We start from the raw sequence: 15,646 nt of genomic DNA, 5'->3' as shown, positions 1-15,646 counted from the left end.
CCCGCCCCCTCGCGCCCCCCTCCCAGGCCCCGCCCCCGGCCCCGCCCCCCCGCCCGGCGGAGAAGCGGGGAGGGGGCGGGGCCTGGCGGTGACGTCACCGAGGGCCCCGCCCCCGGCTCTGCAGAGGGAAGGGGGCGGGGCGGTGACGTCACGCGGCGTCACTTCCGGCCACACCCCAGCCCCCCCCAGCCCCCCCCCTCCCCAAAATAACAGCGGGGCCGCGGTGGATGCTGGGTGTTTATTGGGGGGGGGGGGAGGCGGTTTTGGGGCGATTTCGGGCGGTTTTGGGTCCGTTGGGGGAGGGGCGGCTCCGGGCGCTCAGTCCTCTGAGGGGGGGAGGGGCGGGGGGGTCACGGGGGGGGCGGGGACCCCAGGGGTGCCCCCAGCCCCCCCCCAGCACCCTTGGGTGCCCCCCCCCCCCCCCATAGCACCCTTGGGTGCCCCCAATTCCCCCTATAAGGACCCCTGGGTGCCCCCCATCCCCCCCCATAGCACCCTTGGGTGCCACCCCACATCCCCCATAGCACCCTTGGGTGCCCCCCAGCCCCCCCTCAGCACCCTGGGGTGCTCCCCCATAACACCCCTGGGTGCCCCCCGACCCTCCCTATCCCCTATGGGAGGACCCTTGGGTGCCCACTCCCTTCCCCCATAGCACCCTTGGGTGCCTCTCAACCCCCCCCAGCACCCTTGGGTGCCCCCCAACCACCCCCAAACCACCCAAGGGTGCTCCCAGTCCCCCTCAACCTCCCCCATAGCACCCTTGGGTGCCCCCCAACCCCCTCCCAGCACCCTTGGGTGCCCCTGAACCACCCCCAAACCACCCTTGGGTGCCCCCAATCCCCCCCAACCTCCCCTATAACACCCCTGGGTGCCCCCTCACATCCCCCATAGCACCCTTGGGTGCCCCCCAACCACCCCCAGCACCCCTGGGTGCCCCCCAACCCCCTCAATCCCCTATGGGAAGACACCTGGGTGCCCACTCCCTTCCCCCATAGCACCCCTGGTTGCCCCCCAACCCCCGCCATAGCACCCTTGGGTGCCCCCCAACCACCCGCAAACCACCCTTGGGTGCCCCCAATCCCCCCCAACCTCCCCCATAACACCCTGGGTGTCCCCCCACATCCCCCATAGCACCCTTGGGTGCCCCCCAACCACCCCCAAACCACCCTTGGGTGCCCCCAATCCCCCCCAACCTCCCCCATAACACCCCTGGGTGCCCCCCCACATCCCCCATAGCACCCCTGGGTCCCCCCCAACCCCCCCCTAGCACCCTTGGGTGCCCCCCAACCCCCCCCCAGCACCCTTGGGTGCCCCCCAACCACCCCCATATCACCCCTGGGTGACCCCCACGTCCCCATAGCACCCTTGGGTGCCCCCCAACCACCCGCAAACCACCCTTGGGTGCCCCCAATCCCCCCCAACCTCCCCCATAACACCCTGGGTGTCCCCCCACATCCCCCATAGCACCCTTGGGTGCCCCCCAACCTCCTCCCAGCACCCCTGGGTGCCTCCCAACCCCCCCAGCACCCTTGGGTGCCCCCCAACCCCTTCCCAGCACCCCTGGGTGACCCCCAACCACCCCCCAGCACTCTTGGGTGCTCCCCAACCCCCCCAGCACCCTTGGGTGCCCCCCAACCACCCCCAAAACACCCCAAGGTGCCCCCAATCCCCCCCAATCCCCTATGGGAGGACCCTTGGGTGCCCACTCCCTTCCCCCATAGCACCCTTGGGTGCCCCCCAACCCCCTCCCAGCACCCTTGGGTGCCCCTGAACCACCCCCAAACCACACTTGGGTGCCCTCAACCCCCCCCAACCTCCCCCATAACACCCCTGGGTGCCCCCCCACGTCCCCCATAGCACCCTTGGGTGCCCCCCAACCCCCTCCCAGCACCCTTGGGTGCCTCCCAACCACCCCCATAACACCCCTGGGTGACCCCCACGTCCCCATAGCACCCTTGGGTGCCCCCCAACCACCCCCAAACCACCCTTGGGTGCCCCCAATCCCCCCCCAACCTCCCCCATAACACCCCTGGGTGCCCCCCCACATCCCCCATAGCACCCCTGGGTGCCCCCCAACCCCCTCCCAGCACCCTTGGGTGCCCCCCAACCCCCTCCCAGCACCCCTGGGTGCCCCTCAACCCCCCTCAGCACCCTTGGGTGCCCCCCAACCACCCCCAGCACCCTTGGGTGCCCCCCCAAATCCCCTATAGCACCCTTGGGTGCCCCCCAACCATCCCAAAACCACCCTTGGGTGCCCCCCAACCACCCCCAAACCACCCTTGGGTGCCCTCAACCCCCCCCAACCTCCCTCATAACACCCCTGGGTGCCCCCCACATTCCCCATAGCACCCTTGGGTGCCCCCCAACCCCCTCCCAGCACCCTTGGGTGCCCCCCAACCCCCCGCCAGCACCCTTGGGTGCCCCCCAACCACCCCCATCACCCTTGGGTGCCCCCCAACCCCCCCACCACCACCCTTGGGTGCCCCCCACCCCCCCCCCCAGGACCCCTGGATTCCCCCTCCCATCCCCCATAACACCCCTGGGTGCCCCCCCACATCCCCCATAGCACCCCTGGGTCCCCCCCAACCCCCCCCAGCACCCTTGGGTGCCCCCCAACCACCCCCATATCACCCCTGGGTGACCCCCACGTCCCCCATAGCACCCTTGGGTGCCCCCCAACCCCCCCCAAACCACTCAAGGGTGCCCCCAATCCCCCCCAACCTCCCCCATAACACCCCTGGGTGCCCCCCAACCCCCCCCCAGCACCCTTGGGTGCCCCCCCCCCGCACCGTTCTCGGGGGGGCAGGGCTGGACGTTGAGGCAGGGCCGCGTCTCCTGCAGGCGCAGCGCCTCCCCCTCCAGCCGGGCGCAGCGGGGCCGCGGCGTCCCCCAAAAGGTGACGTTCATCGGGGCCGCCGAGCGCACCGGGGTCACCGTCAGCCTTGGGGGGGGGGGGGGTTAAAGGGGGGGGTGAGGGGACCGGGGGGACCCCGCGGGGACCCCGCTGACCCCACAGATGTGGCAGAACCAACAGAGACCCCGCTGACCCCACAGAGACCCCGCTGAACCCATAGACCCCATAAAGACCCCATAAAGAACCCATTGTCCGCATAGAACCCATAGAGCCCCCATTGACCCCATAGACCCCCATTGACCCCATAGATCCCCACTGACCCCATAGGTCCGCACTGACCCCATAGAGACCCCACTGACCCCATAGAGCGCCCATTGACCCCATAGAGACCCCATTGTCCTCATAGAACCCATAGAGCCCCATTGACCCCCATTGACCCCATAGACCCCCCCATTGGCCCCATAGACCCTCCCATTGACCCCATAGACCCCCATTAACCCCATAGACCCTCCCATTGACCCCATAGACCTTCTATTGACCCTATAGACTCCCATTGACCCCATAGACACCCATTGACCTTATAGACCCCTATTAACCCCACAGACCTCCCATTGACCCCATAGACCCCCACTGACCCCATAGACACTTCCATTGACCCTATAGACTCCCACTGACCCCATAGACCCCCCATTAACCCCATAGACATTCTCTTTGACCCCATAGACCCCCATTGACCCCATAGACCTCCCATTGACCCCACAGACCTCCCATTGACCCCATAGACCCCCCCCGCCCCTATAGTTCCCCCGCCGGCCCTATAGGCCCTATACGTACGGGTAGGCGGGGTAGATGGGCTGGCACTTCCATTGACCCTATAGACCCCCATTGACCCCATAGACCCTTCCATTGACCCTATAGACTCCCACTGACCCCATAGACCCCTATTGACCCTATAGACTCCCATTGACCCCATAGACCCTTCCATGGACCCCATTGACCCCATAGAGCCCCACTGACCCTATAGACCCCCATTAACCCCATAGACCTCCCATTGACCCCATAGACCCCCCACTGACCCCATAGACCCCCATTAACCCCATAGACCTCCCATTGACCCCATAGACCCCCCATTGACCCCATAGACACTTCCATTGACCCTATAGGCTCTCAATGACCCCATAGACACCCATTGACCCCATAGACCCCCATTAACCCCATAGACCTCCCATTGACCCCATAGACCCCCATTAACCCCATAGACCCTCCCATTGACCCCATAGATTCCCATTGACCCCATAGACCTTCTATTGACCCCATAGACCCTTCCATTGACCCTATAGACTCCCACTGACCCCATAGACACCCCATTAACCCCATAGACACTCTCTTTGACCCCATAGATTCCCATTGACCCCATAGACCCTTCCATTGACCCCATAGACCCCCACTGACCCCATAGACCTCCCATTGACCCCATAGACCCCCATTGACCCCATAGACCCCCACTGACCCCATAGACCCCCCATTAACCCCATAGACCTCCCATTGACCCCATAGACCCCCATTAACCCCACAGACCTCCCATTGACCCCATAGACCTCCCATTGACCCCATAGACACTTCAATTGACCCTATAGACCCCCATTAACCCCATAGAGCCCCATTGACCCCATAGAGCCCCATTGACCCCACAGACCTCCCATTAACCCCATAGACCCCCCCGCCCCTATAGTTCCCCCGCTGGCCCTATAGGCCCTATACGTACGGGTAGGCGGGGTAGATGGGCTGGCACTTCCATTGACCTTATAGACCCCCATAGACCCTTCCATTGACCCCATTGACCCCATAGAGCCCCACTGACCCCATAGACCCCCATTAACCCCATAGACCTCCCATTGACCCCATAGACCTCCCATTGACCCCATACACTTCTATTGACCCCATAGACCCCCATTAACCCCATAGACCCCCATTGACCCCATAGACCTCCCATTGACCCCATACACTTCTATTGACCCCATAGACCCCCATTAACCCCATAGACCCCCATTGACCCCATAGACACTTCCATTGACCCTATAGACTCCCATTGACCCCATAGATACCCATTGACCCCATAGACACTTCTATTGACCCTATAGACTCCCATTGACCCCATAGACCCTTCCATTGACCCTGTAGACCCCCCACTGGCCCCATAGACACTCTCTTTGACCCCATGGACCCCCATTGACCCCACAGACCCCCATTAACCCCATAGACCCTCCCATTGACCCCACAGACCTCCCATTGACCCTATAGACCCCCCCCACCCCTATAGTTCCCCCGCCGGCCCTATAGGCCCTATACGTACGGGTAGGCGGGGTAGATGGGCTGGCACTTCCATTGACCCTATAGACCCCCATTAACCCCATAGACCTCCCATTGACCCCATAGACCCCCCATTAACCCCATAGACCCCCATTAACCCCATAGACACTTCCATTGACCCTATAGACCTCCCATTGACCCCATAGACCCCCATTAACCCCATAGACCCTCCCATTGACCCCATAGACCCTCCCATTGATTCCATAGACCTTCTATTGACCCTATAGACTCCCATTGACCCCACAGACCTCCCATTGACCCCATAGACCCCCCCGCCCCTATAGTTCCCCCGCTGGCCCTATAGGCCCTATACGTACGGGTAGGCGGGGTAGATGGGCTGGCACTTCCATTGACCTTATAGACCCCCATAGACCCTTCCATTGACCCCATTGACCCCATAGAGCCCCACTGACCCCATAGACCCCCATTAACCCCATAGACCTCCCATTGACCCCATAGACCTCCCATTGACCCCATACACTTCTATTGACCCCATAGACCCCCATTAACCCCATAGACCCCCATTGACCCCATAGACCTCCCATTGACCCCATACACTTCTATTGACCCCATAGACCCCCATTAACCCCATAGACCCCCATTGACCCCATAGACACTTCCATTGACCCTATAGACTCCCATTGACCCCATAGATACCCATTGACCCCATAGACACTTCTATTGACCCTATAGACTCCCATTGACCCCATAGACCCTTCCATTGACCCTGTAGACCCCCCACTGGCCCCATAGACACTCTCTTTGACCCCATGGACCCCCATTGACCCCACAGACCCCCATTAACCCCATAGACCCTCCCATTGACCCCACAGACCTCCCATTGACCCTATAGACCCCCCCCACCCCTATAGTTCCCCCGCCGGCCCTATAGGCCCTATACGTACGGGTAGGCGGGGTAGATGGGCTGGCACTTCCATTGACCCTATAGACCCCCATTAACCCCATAGACCTCCCATTGACCCCATAGACCCCCCATTAACCCCATAGACCCCCATTAACCCCATAGACACTTCCATTGACCCTATAGACCTCCCATTGACCCCATAGACCCCCATTAACCCCATAGACCCTCCCATTGACCCCATAGACCCTCCCATTGATTCCATAGACCTTCTATTGACCCTATAGACTCCCATTGACCCCACAGACCTCCCATTGACCCCATAGACCCCCCCGCCCCTATAGTTCCCCCGCTGGCCCTATAGGCCCTATACGTACGGGTAGGCGGGGTAGATGGGCTGGCACTTCCATTGACCTTATAGACCCCCATAGACCCTTCCATTGACCCCATTGACCCCATAGAGCCCCACTGACCCCATAGACCCCCATTAACCCCATAGACCTCCCATTGACCCCATAGACCTCCCATTGACCCCATACACTTCTATTGACCCCATAGACCCCCATTAACCCCATAGACCCCCATTGACCCCATAGACCTCCCATTGACCCCATACACTTCTATTGACCCCATAGACCCCCATTAACCCCATAGACCCCCATTGACCCCATAGACACTTCCATTGACCCTATAGACTCCCATTGACCCCATAGATACCCATTGACCCCATAGACACTTCTATTGACCCTATAGACTCCCATTGACCCCATAGACCCTTCCATTGACCCTGTAGACCCCCCACTGGCCCCATAGACACTCTCTTTGACCCCATGGACCCCCATTGACCCCACAGACCCCCATTAACCCCATAGACCCTCCCATTGACCCCACAGACCTCCCATTGACCCTATAGACCCCCCCCACCCCTATAGTTCCCCCGCCGGCCCTATAGGCCCTATACGTACGGGTAGGCGGGGTAGATGGGCTGGCACTTCCATTGACCCTATAGACCCCCATTAACCCCATAGACCTCCCATTGACCCCATAGACCCCCCATTAACCCCATAGACCCCCATTAACCCCATAGACACTTCCATTGACCCTATAGACCTCCCATTGACCCCATAGACCCTCATTAACCCCATAGACCCTCCCATTGACCCCATAGACCCTCCCATTGATTCCATAGACCTTCTATTGACCCTATAGACTCCCATTGACCCCACAGACCTCCCATTGACCCCATAGACCCCCCCGCCCCTATAGTTCCCCCGCTGGCCCTATAGGCCCTATACGTACGGGTAGGCGGGGTAGATGGGCTGGCACTTCCATTGACCTTATAGACCCCCATAGACCCTTCCATTGACCCCATTGACCCCATAGAGCCCCACTGACCCCATAGACCCCCATTAACCCCATAGACCTCCCATTGACCCCATAGACCTCCCATTGACCCCATACACTTCTATTGACCCCATAGACCCCCATTAACCCCATAGACCCCCATTGACCCCATAGACCTCCCATTGACCCCATACACTTCTATTGACCCCATAGACCCCCATTAACCCCATAGACCCCCATTGACCCCATAGACACTTCCATTGACCCTATAGACTCCCATTGACCCCATAGATACCCATTGACCCCATAGACACTTCTATTGACCCTATAGACTCCCATTGACCCCATAGACCCTTCCATTGACCCTGTAGACCCCCCACTGGCCCCATAGACACTCTCTTTGACCCCATGGACCCCCATTGACCCCACAGACCCCCATTAACCCCATAGACCCTCCCATTGACCCCACAGACCTCCCATTGACCCTATAGACCCCCCCCACCCCTATAGTTCCCCCGCCGGCCCTATAGGCCCTATACGTACGGGTAGGCGGGGTAGATGGGCTGGCACTTCCATTGACCCTATAGACCCCCATTAACCCCATAGACCTCCCATTGACCCCATAGACCCCCCATTAACCCCATAGACCCCCATTAACCCCATAGACACTTCCATTGACCCTATAGACCTCCCATTGACCCCATAGACCCCCATTAACCCCATAGACCCTCCCATTGACCCCATAGACCCTCCCATTGATTCCATAGACCTTCTATTGACCCTATAGACTCCCATTGACCCCACAGACCTCCCATTGACCCCATAGACCCCCCCGCCCCTATAGTTCCCCCGCTGGCCCTATAGGCCCTATACGTACGGGTAGGCGGGGTAGATGGGCTGGCACTTCCATTGACCTTATAGACCCCCATAGACCCTTCCATTGACCCCATTGACCCCATAGAGCCCCACTGACCCCATAGACCCCCATTAACCCCATAGACCTCCCATTGACCCCATAGACCTCCCATTGACCCCATACACTTCTATTGACCCCATAGACCCCCATTAACCCCATAGACCCCCATTGACCCCATAGACCTCCCATTGACCCCATACACTTCTATTGACCCCATAGACCCCCATTAACCCCATAGACCCCCATTGACCCCATAGACACTTCCATTGACCCTATAGACTCCCATTGACCCCATAGATACCCATTGACCCCATAGACACTTCTATTGACCCTATAGACTCCCATTGACCCCATAGACCCTTCCATTGACCCTGTAGACCCCCCACTGGCCCCATAGACACTCTCTTTGACCCCATGGACCCCCATTGACCCCACAGACCCCCATTAACCCCATAGACCCTCCCATTGACCCCACAGACCTCCCATTGACCCTATAGACCCCCCCCACCCCTATAGTTCCCCCGCCGGCCCTATAGGCCCTATACGTACGGGTAGGCGGGGTAGATGGGCTGGCACTTCCATTGACCCTATAGACCCCCATTAACCCCATAGACCTCCCATTGACCCCATAGACCCCCCATTAACCCCATAGACCCCCATTAACCCCATAGACACTTCCATTGACCCTATAGACCTCCCATTGACCCCATAGACCCCCATTAACCCCATAGACCCTCCCATTGACCCCATAGACCCTCCCATTGATTCCATAGACCTTCTATTGACCCTATAGACTCCCATTGACCCCACAGACCTCCCATTGACCCCATAGACCCCCCCGCCCCTATAGTTCCCCCGCTGGCCCTATAGGCCCTATACGTACGGGTAGGCGGGGTAGATGGGCTGGCACTTCCATTGACCTTATAGACCCCCATAGACCCTTCCATTGACCCCATTGACCCCATAGAGCCCCACTGACCCCATAGACCCCCATTAACCCCATAGACCTCCCATTGACCCCATAGACCTCCCATTGACCCCATACACTTCTATTGACCCCATAGACCCCCATTAACCCCATAGACCCCCATTGACCCCATAGACCTCCCATTGACCCCATACACTTCTATTGACCCCATAGACCCCCATTAACCCCATAGACCCCCATTGACCCCATAGACACTTCCATTGACCCTATAGACTCCCATTGACCCCATAGATACCCATTGACCCCATAGACACTTCTATTGACCCTATAGACTCCCATTGACCCCATAGACCCTTCCATTGACCCTGTAGACCCCCCACTGGCCCCATAGACACTCTCTTTGACCCCATGGACCCCCATTGACCCCACAGACCCCCATTAACCCCATAGACCCTCCCATTGACCCCACAGACCTCCCATTGACCCTATAGACCCCCCCCACCCCTATAGTTCCCCCGCCGGCCCTATAGGCCCTATACGTACGGGTAGGCGGGGTAGATGGGCTGGCACTTCCATTGACCCTATAGACCCCCATTAACCCCATAGACCTCCCATTGACCCCATAGACCCCCCATTAACCCCATAGACCCCCATTAACCCCATAGACACTTCCATTGACCCTATAGACCTCCCATTGACCCCATAGACCCCCATTAACCCCATAGACCCTCCCATTGACCCCATAGACCCTCCCATTGATTCCATAGACCTTCTATTGACCCTATAGACTCCCATTGACCCCACAGACCTCCCATTGACCCCATAGACCCCCCCGCCCCTATAGTTCCCCCGCTGGCCCTATAGGCCCTATACGTACGGGTAGGCGGGGTAGATGGGCTGGCACTTCCATTGACCTTATAGACCCCCATAGACCCTTCCATTGACCCCATTGACCCCATAGAGCCCCACTGACCCCATAGACCCCCATTAACCCCATAGACCTCCCATTGACCCCATAGACCTCCCATTGACCCCATACACTTCTATTGACCCCATAGACCCCCATTAACCCCATAGACCCCCATTGACCCCATAGACCTCCCATTGACCCCATACACTTCTATTGACCCCATAGACCCCCATTAACCCCATAGACCCCCATTGACCCCATAGACACTTCCATTGACCCTATAGACTCCCATTGACCCCATAGATACCCATTGACCCCATAGACACTTCTATTGACCCTATAGACTCCCATTGACCCCATAGACCCTTCCATTGACCCTGTAGACCCCCCACTGGCCCCATAGACACTCTCTTTGACCCCATGGACCCCCATTGACCCCACAGACCCCCATTAACCCCATAGACCCTCCCATTGACCCCACAGACCTCCCATTGACCCCATAGACCCCCCCGCCCCTATAGTTCCCCCGCTGGCCCTATAGGCCCTATACGTACGGGTAGGCGGGGTAGATGGGCTGGCACTCGCGCACGCGGCTGCGCGTGGGGCTGGCCCCACAGGGGGGGTGGCAGAGCCCCCAGGGGCTCCAGTCCGACCAGTTCCCTTGTACTGGGAGAGGGGGTGCGTCACCCCACAGCCCCGCTGCTATAGGGCCGGGGGGTGCCTATGGGGCTGGGAGGGTGCTTATGGGTCTGGGAAGGTCCTTATGGGGCTGGGAGGGTGCTTATAGGGCAGGGGGGTGCTTATAGGGCTGGGAGGGTGCTTATAGGGCCAGGGGGTGCCTATGGGGCTGGGAGAGTGCTTATAGGGCCAGGGGGTGCCTATGGGGCCAGGGGAGTGCCTATGGGGCTGGGAGGGTGCTTATAGGGCTGGGAGGGTGCCTATAGGGCCAGGGGGTGCCTATGGGGCTGGGAGGGTGCTTATAGGGCCGGGGTTGTCTATGGGGCCAGGGGGTGCCTATGGGGCGGGGTGGTGCCTATAGGGCCAGGGGGTGCCTATGGGGCCAGGGGAGTGCCTATGGGGCTGGGAGCATGCTTATGGGGCTGGGAGGGGGCTTATGGGGCGGGGTGGTGCCTATGGGGCTGGGAGGGTGCCTATGGGGCGGGGTGGTGCCTATGGGGCTGGGAGGGGGCTTATGGGGCTGGGAAGGTCCTTATGGGGCTGGGAGAGTGCTTATAGGGCCAGGGGGTGCCTATGGGGCCAGGGGAGTGCCTATGGGGCTGGGAGGGTGCTTATAGGGCAGGGGGGTGCTTATAGGGCTGGGAGGGTGCCTATAGGGCCAGGGGGTGCCTATAGGGCCAGGGGGTGCCTATGGGGCTGGGAGAGTGCTTATGGGGCTGGGGGGTGCTTATGGGGCTGGGAGGGTGCTTATGGGGCTGGGGGTTGCCTATAGGGCCGGAGGTGCCTATGGGGCTGGGAGGGTGCCTATGGGGCTGGGAGGGTGCTTATAGGGCCGGGGTTGTCTATGGGGCCAGGGGGTGCCTATAGGGCCGGAGGTGCCTATGGGGTTGGGAGGGTGCCTATGGGTCTGGGGGGTGCCTATAGGGCCAGGAGTGTCTATGGGGCCAGGAGGTGCTTATAGGGCCAGGGGGTGCCTATGGGGTTGGGAGGGTGCCTATGGGGTGGGGTGGTGCCTATGGGGCCAGGGGAGTGCCTCTGGGGCTGGGAGGGTGCTTATGGGGCTGGGAGGGTGCTTATAGGGCCAGGGGGTGCCTATGGGGCTGAGAGGGTGCCTATGGGGCGGGGTGGTGCCTATAGGGCCTAGGGGACAGTGTCGAGCTATGGGTCCCTGTGGGTCACTATGGGGTGGCTATAGGGCAACTATAGGGCAGCTATGGGGCAGCTGTGGGGCAGCTATGGGGCAGCTATGGGGCTGCTATGGGGCGCCATAGGGCAGCTATAGGGCAGCTATAGGGCTGCTATAAGGGCAGCTATGGGGCGCCATAGGGCAGCTATGGGGTGCTATAGGGTAGCTATGGTGCGCTATAGGGCAGCTATAGGGCAGCTATGGGGCGCTATAGGGCAGCTATGGGGTGCTATAGGGTAGCTATGGTGCGCTATAGGGCAGCTATGGGGTGCCATAGGGCAGCTATAGGGCAGCTATGGGGTGCTATAGGGCAGCTATAGGGCAGCTATGGGGCAGCTATGGGGCAGCTATAGGGCAGCTATGGGGCAGCTGTGGGGCTGCTATAAGGGAAGCTATGGGGCGCCATAGGGCAGCTATGGGGCAGCTGTGGGGCAGCTATGGGACAGCTGTGGGGCACCATAGGGCAGCTATGGGGCAGCTGTGGGGCAGCTATGGGGCAGCTGTGGGGCACCATAGGGCAGCTATGGGGCATCTATGGGGCAGCTATGGGGCAGCTATGGGGCTGCTATAAGGGCAGCTATGGGGCAGCTATGGGGTGCTATAGGGCAGCTATAGGGCAGCTATGGGGCAGCTATGGGGCTGCTATAAGGGCAGCTATGGGGCAGCTATGGGGTGTTATAGGGCAGCTATAGGGCAGCTATAGGGCAGCTATGGGGCAGCTATGGGGCTGCTATAAGGGAAGCTATGGGGCAGCTATGGGGCAGCTATACGGCAGCTATGGGGCAGCTATGGGGCACTATAGGGCAGCTATACGGCAGCTATGGGGCAGCTATAAGGGAAGCTATGGGGCGCCATAGGGCAGCTATGGGGCAGCTATAGGGCAGCTATGGGGAAGCTATGGGGCTGCTATAGGGCAGCTATGGGGCAGCTATAGGGCAGCTATGGGGTGCTATAGGGCAGTTATGGGGTGCTATAGGGCAGCTGTGGGGCTGCTATAAGGGAAGCTATGGGGCACCATAGGGCGGCTATGGGGCAGCTATAGGGCAGCTATGGGGCAGCTATGGGGCAGCTATGGGGCAGCTATAGGGCAGCTGTGGGGCTACTATAAGGGAAGCTATGGGGCAGCTATGGGGCAGCTATAGGGCAGCTATGGGGCAGCAATGGGGCAGCTATAGGGCAGCTATGGGGCGCCATAGGGCAGCTATGGGGCTGCTATACGGCAGCTATAGGGCAGCTATGGGGCAGCTATGGGGCTGCTATAAGGGCAGCTATGGGGTGCCATAGGGCAGCTATAGGGCAGCTATGGGGCAGCTGTGGGGCTGCTATAAGGGAAGATATGGGGTGCCATAGGGCAGCTATAGGGCAGCTATAGGGCAGCTATGGGGCAGCTATGGGGCAGCTATGGGGTGCTATAGGGCAGCTATAGGGCAGCTATGGGGCAGTTGTGGGGCTGCTATAAGGGAAGCTATGGGGCAGCTATGGGGCAGCTATAGGGCAGATATGGGGCTGCTATAAGGGCAGCTATGGGGTGCTATAGGGCAGCTATAGGGCAGCTATGGGGTGCTATAGGGCAGCTATGGGGCAGCTATAGGGCAGCTATAGGGCAGCTATGGGGCAGCTGTGGGGCAGCCGTGGGGCACTCACGGAGGCAGTTGTGCATGTTGTAGCAGGCGCGCATCTGGATGGTGCCGCCCCCCGGCTCAGTGGGGCAGGGGGCGCCCCCCGGCTCCCGCCCCACACATGCCCGCGTCCGCTTCTGGTAGCCCGCGTCGGCCTCGCAGCGCAGGAGGCTCAGCGCCGGCCGCTCGCACGGGCTCCATGGGGCCCACGGCCCCCAGTGCGCCACGGCTGGGGGGATGCGGGGTCAGGGGGGGGCCCCACAACCCCGTCTGACCCACACTTGGGGGGCTGGGGGTCAAGAGGTGGGCCCCACAACTACATCTGGCCCACATTTGGGGGGTTAGGGGTGAGGGGTGGGCCCCGTCTGACCCACACTTGGGGGGCTGGGGGTCAAGGGATGGGCCCCACAACTACATCTGGCCCACATTTGGGGGGTTGGGGGTCAAGGGGTGGGCCCTACAACCCCGTCTGCCCCACACTTGGGGGGCTGGGGGTGAAGGGGTGGGCCCCACAACCCTGTCTGACCCACACTTGGGGGGTTGGGGGTCAAGGGGTGGGCCCTAGAACCCCACCTGACCCACATCTTGGGGGCTTGGGGGTCAGTGGGGGGCCCCACGCCCTCCTGTGACCCATATTTGGGGGGCTGGGGGTGAATTGTGGGACCCATGGTGCCTGTGACCCACACTTGGGGGGCTGGGGGTCAAGGGGTGGGCCCTACAACCCCGTCTGACCCACATTTGGGGGGTTAGGGGTGAGGGGTGGGCCCCGTCTGACCCACACTTGGGGGGCTGGGGGTCAAGGGATGGGCCCCACAACTACATCTGGCCCACATTTGGGGGGTTGGGGGTCAAGGGGTGGGCCCTACAACCCCGTCTGCCCCACACTTGGGGGGCTGGGGGTGAAGGGGTGGGCCCCACAACCCTGTCTGACCCACACTTGGGGGGCTGGGGGTCAAGGGGTGGGCCCTAGAACCCCACCTGACCCACATCTTGGGGGCTTGGGGGTCAGTGGGGGGCCCCACACCCTCCCGTGACCCATATTTGGGGGGCTGGGGGTGAACTGTGGGACCCATGGTGCCTGTGACCCACACTTGGGGGGCTGGGGGTCAAGGGGTGAGCCCCACAACCCTGTCTGCCCCACATTTGGGGGGTTAGGGGTGAGGGGTGGGCCCAACCTGCCCCACACTTGGGGGTCTGAGGGTCAGGAGGTGCCCCACACCCTCCTGTGACCCACATTTGGGGGGACACGGGGTCGGGGGGGGCCCTACAACCCCGTCTGCCCCACATTTGGGGGGCTGGGGGGGAACTGTGGGACCCATGGTGCCTGTGACCCACACCTGGGGGGCTGGGGGTCAAGGGCTGGGCCCTACAACCCGATCTGCCCCACACTTGTGGGTCTGGGGGTCAGGGCTGACCCCCCCAGCCCCCCTGTGCCCCACACTTGTGGGTCCGGGCCTCAGCCCCACCCCCCTCCCCCCCCTTCCCCCCCCCTGCCCCACACTTGGGGGTCAGCACCGGCCCCACAGCGCAACCGGGGCCCCTCTACCCCCCCCACTTCCGCTTTAAACCCCTCCCCTTCCGCTTTAACCCCTCCCTTCCGCTTTAAACCCCGCCCCTTCCGCTCTAAGCCCCGCCCCTCACCGGGACACGCCCCCCGGGGCCCGCAGGCCGCCCTCCTGGTGGCGTTGCCGGGGCAACCGCGGCCTCCGTGCCGGGGGGGCGGGGCGTCGCAGGCGCGCCTCAGCGTGACCACGCCCAGCCCGCACGTCACCGCGCACGGCGTCGCCTCAGACCACGCCCCCCACGCGCCGTCCACTGCGGGCGGGGGAGGAGGGAGGAGGTCACGTGGGGCGCCGCTGTCACGTGGTGCCCGCCCCCGGCCTCGGTCCGGCGCCGTTTTGGGTCCCCCCCGGAAACGCGACCCCGGGTTTTTGGGTTCCGCCCCCATTTGGTTCCGCCCCCCCCCATTGGTTCCCATT

The 15,646-nt window shown here is 61.5% G+C and overlaps 1 protein-coding gene across 1 annotated transcript; it reads right to left on the bottom strand.

Moving 5' to 3' along the window:
- Positions 1–223: 223 nt before the first annotated feature.
- CFP (complement factor properdin) lies at positions 224–15,615 on the bottom strand (the record flags this gene model as incomplete). Its single annotated transcript, XM_082785045.1, has 5 exons — positions 224–326; positions 2,790–2,941; positions 10,739–10,850; positions 13,693–13,896; positions 15,309–15,615. 5 exons carry the CDS (start codon positions 15,613–15,615, stop codon positions 319–321), a joined length of 783 nt encoding a protein of 260 aa, XP_082641171.1. The 3' UTR covers positions 224–318.
- Positions 15,616–15,646: the final 31 nt, after the last annotated feature.

Source organism: Aythya marila, assembly GCF_965140915.1.
Source record: "Aythya marila genome assembly, contig: HAP1_HAP1_SCAFFOLD_1099, whole genome shotgun sequence".
Taxonomy (NCBI): Eukaryota; Metazoa; Chordata; class Aves; order Anseriformes; family Anatidae; genus Aythya; species Aythya marila.
The sequence above is the reverse complement of the archived record's forward strand: the minus strand, read 5'-3'. Positions and strand labels throughout refer to the sequence as shown.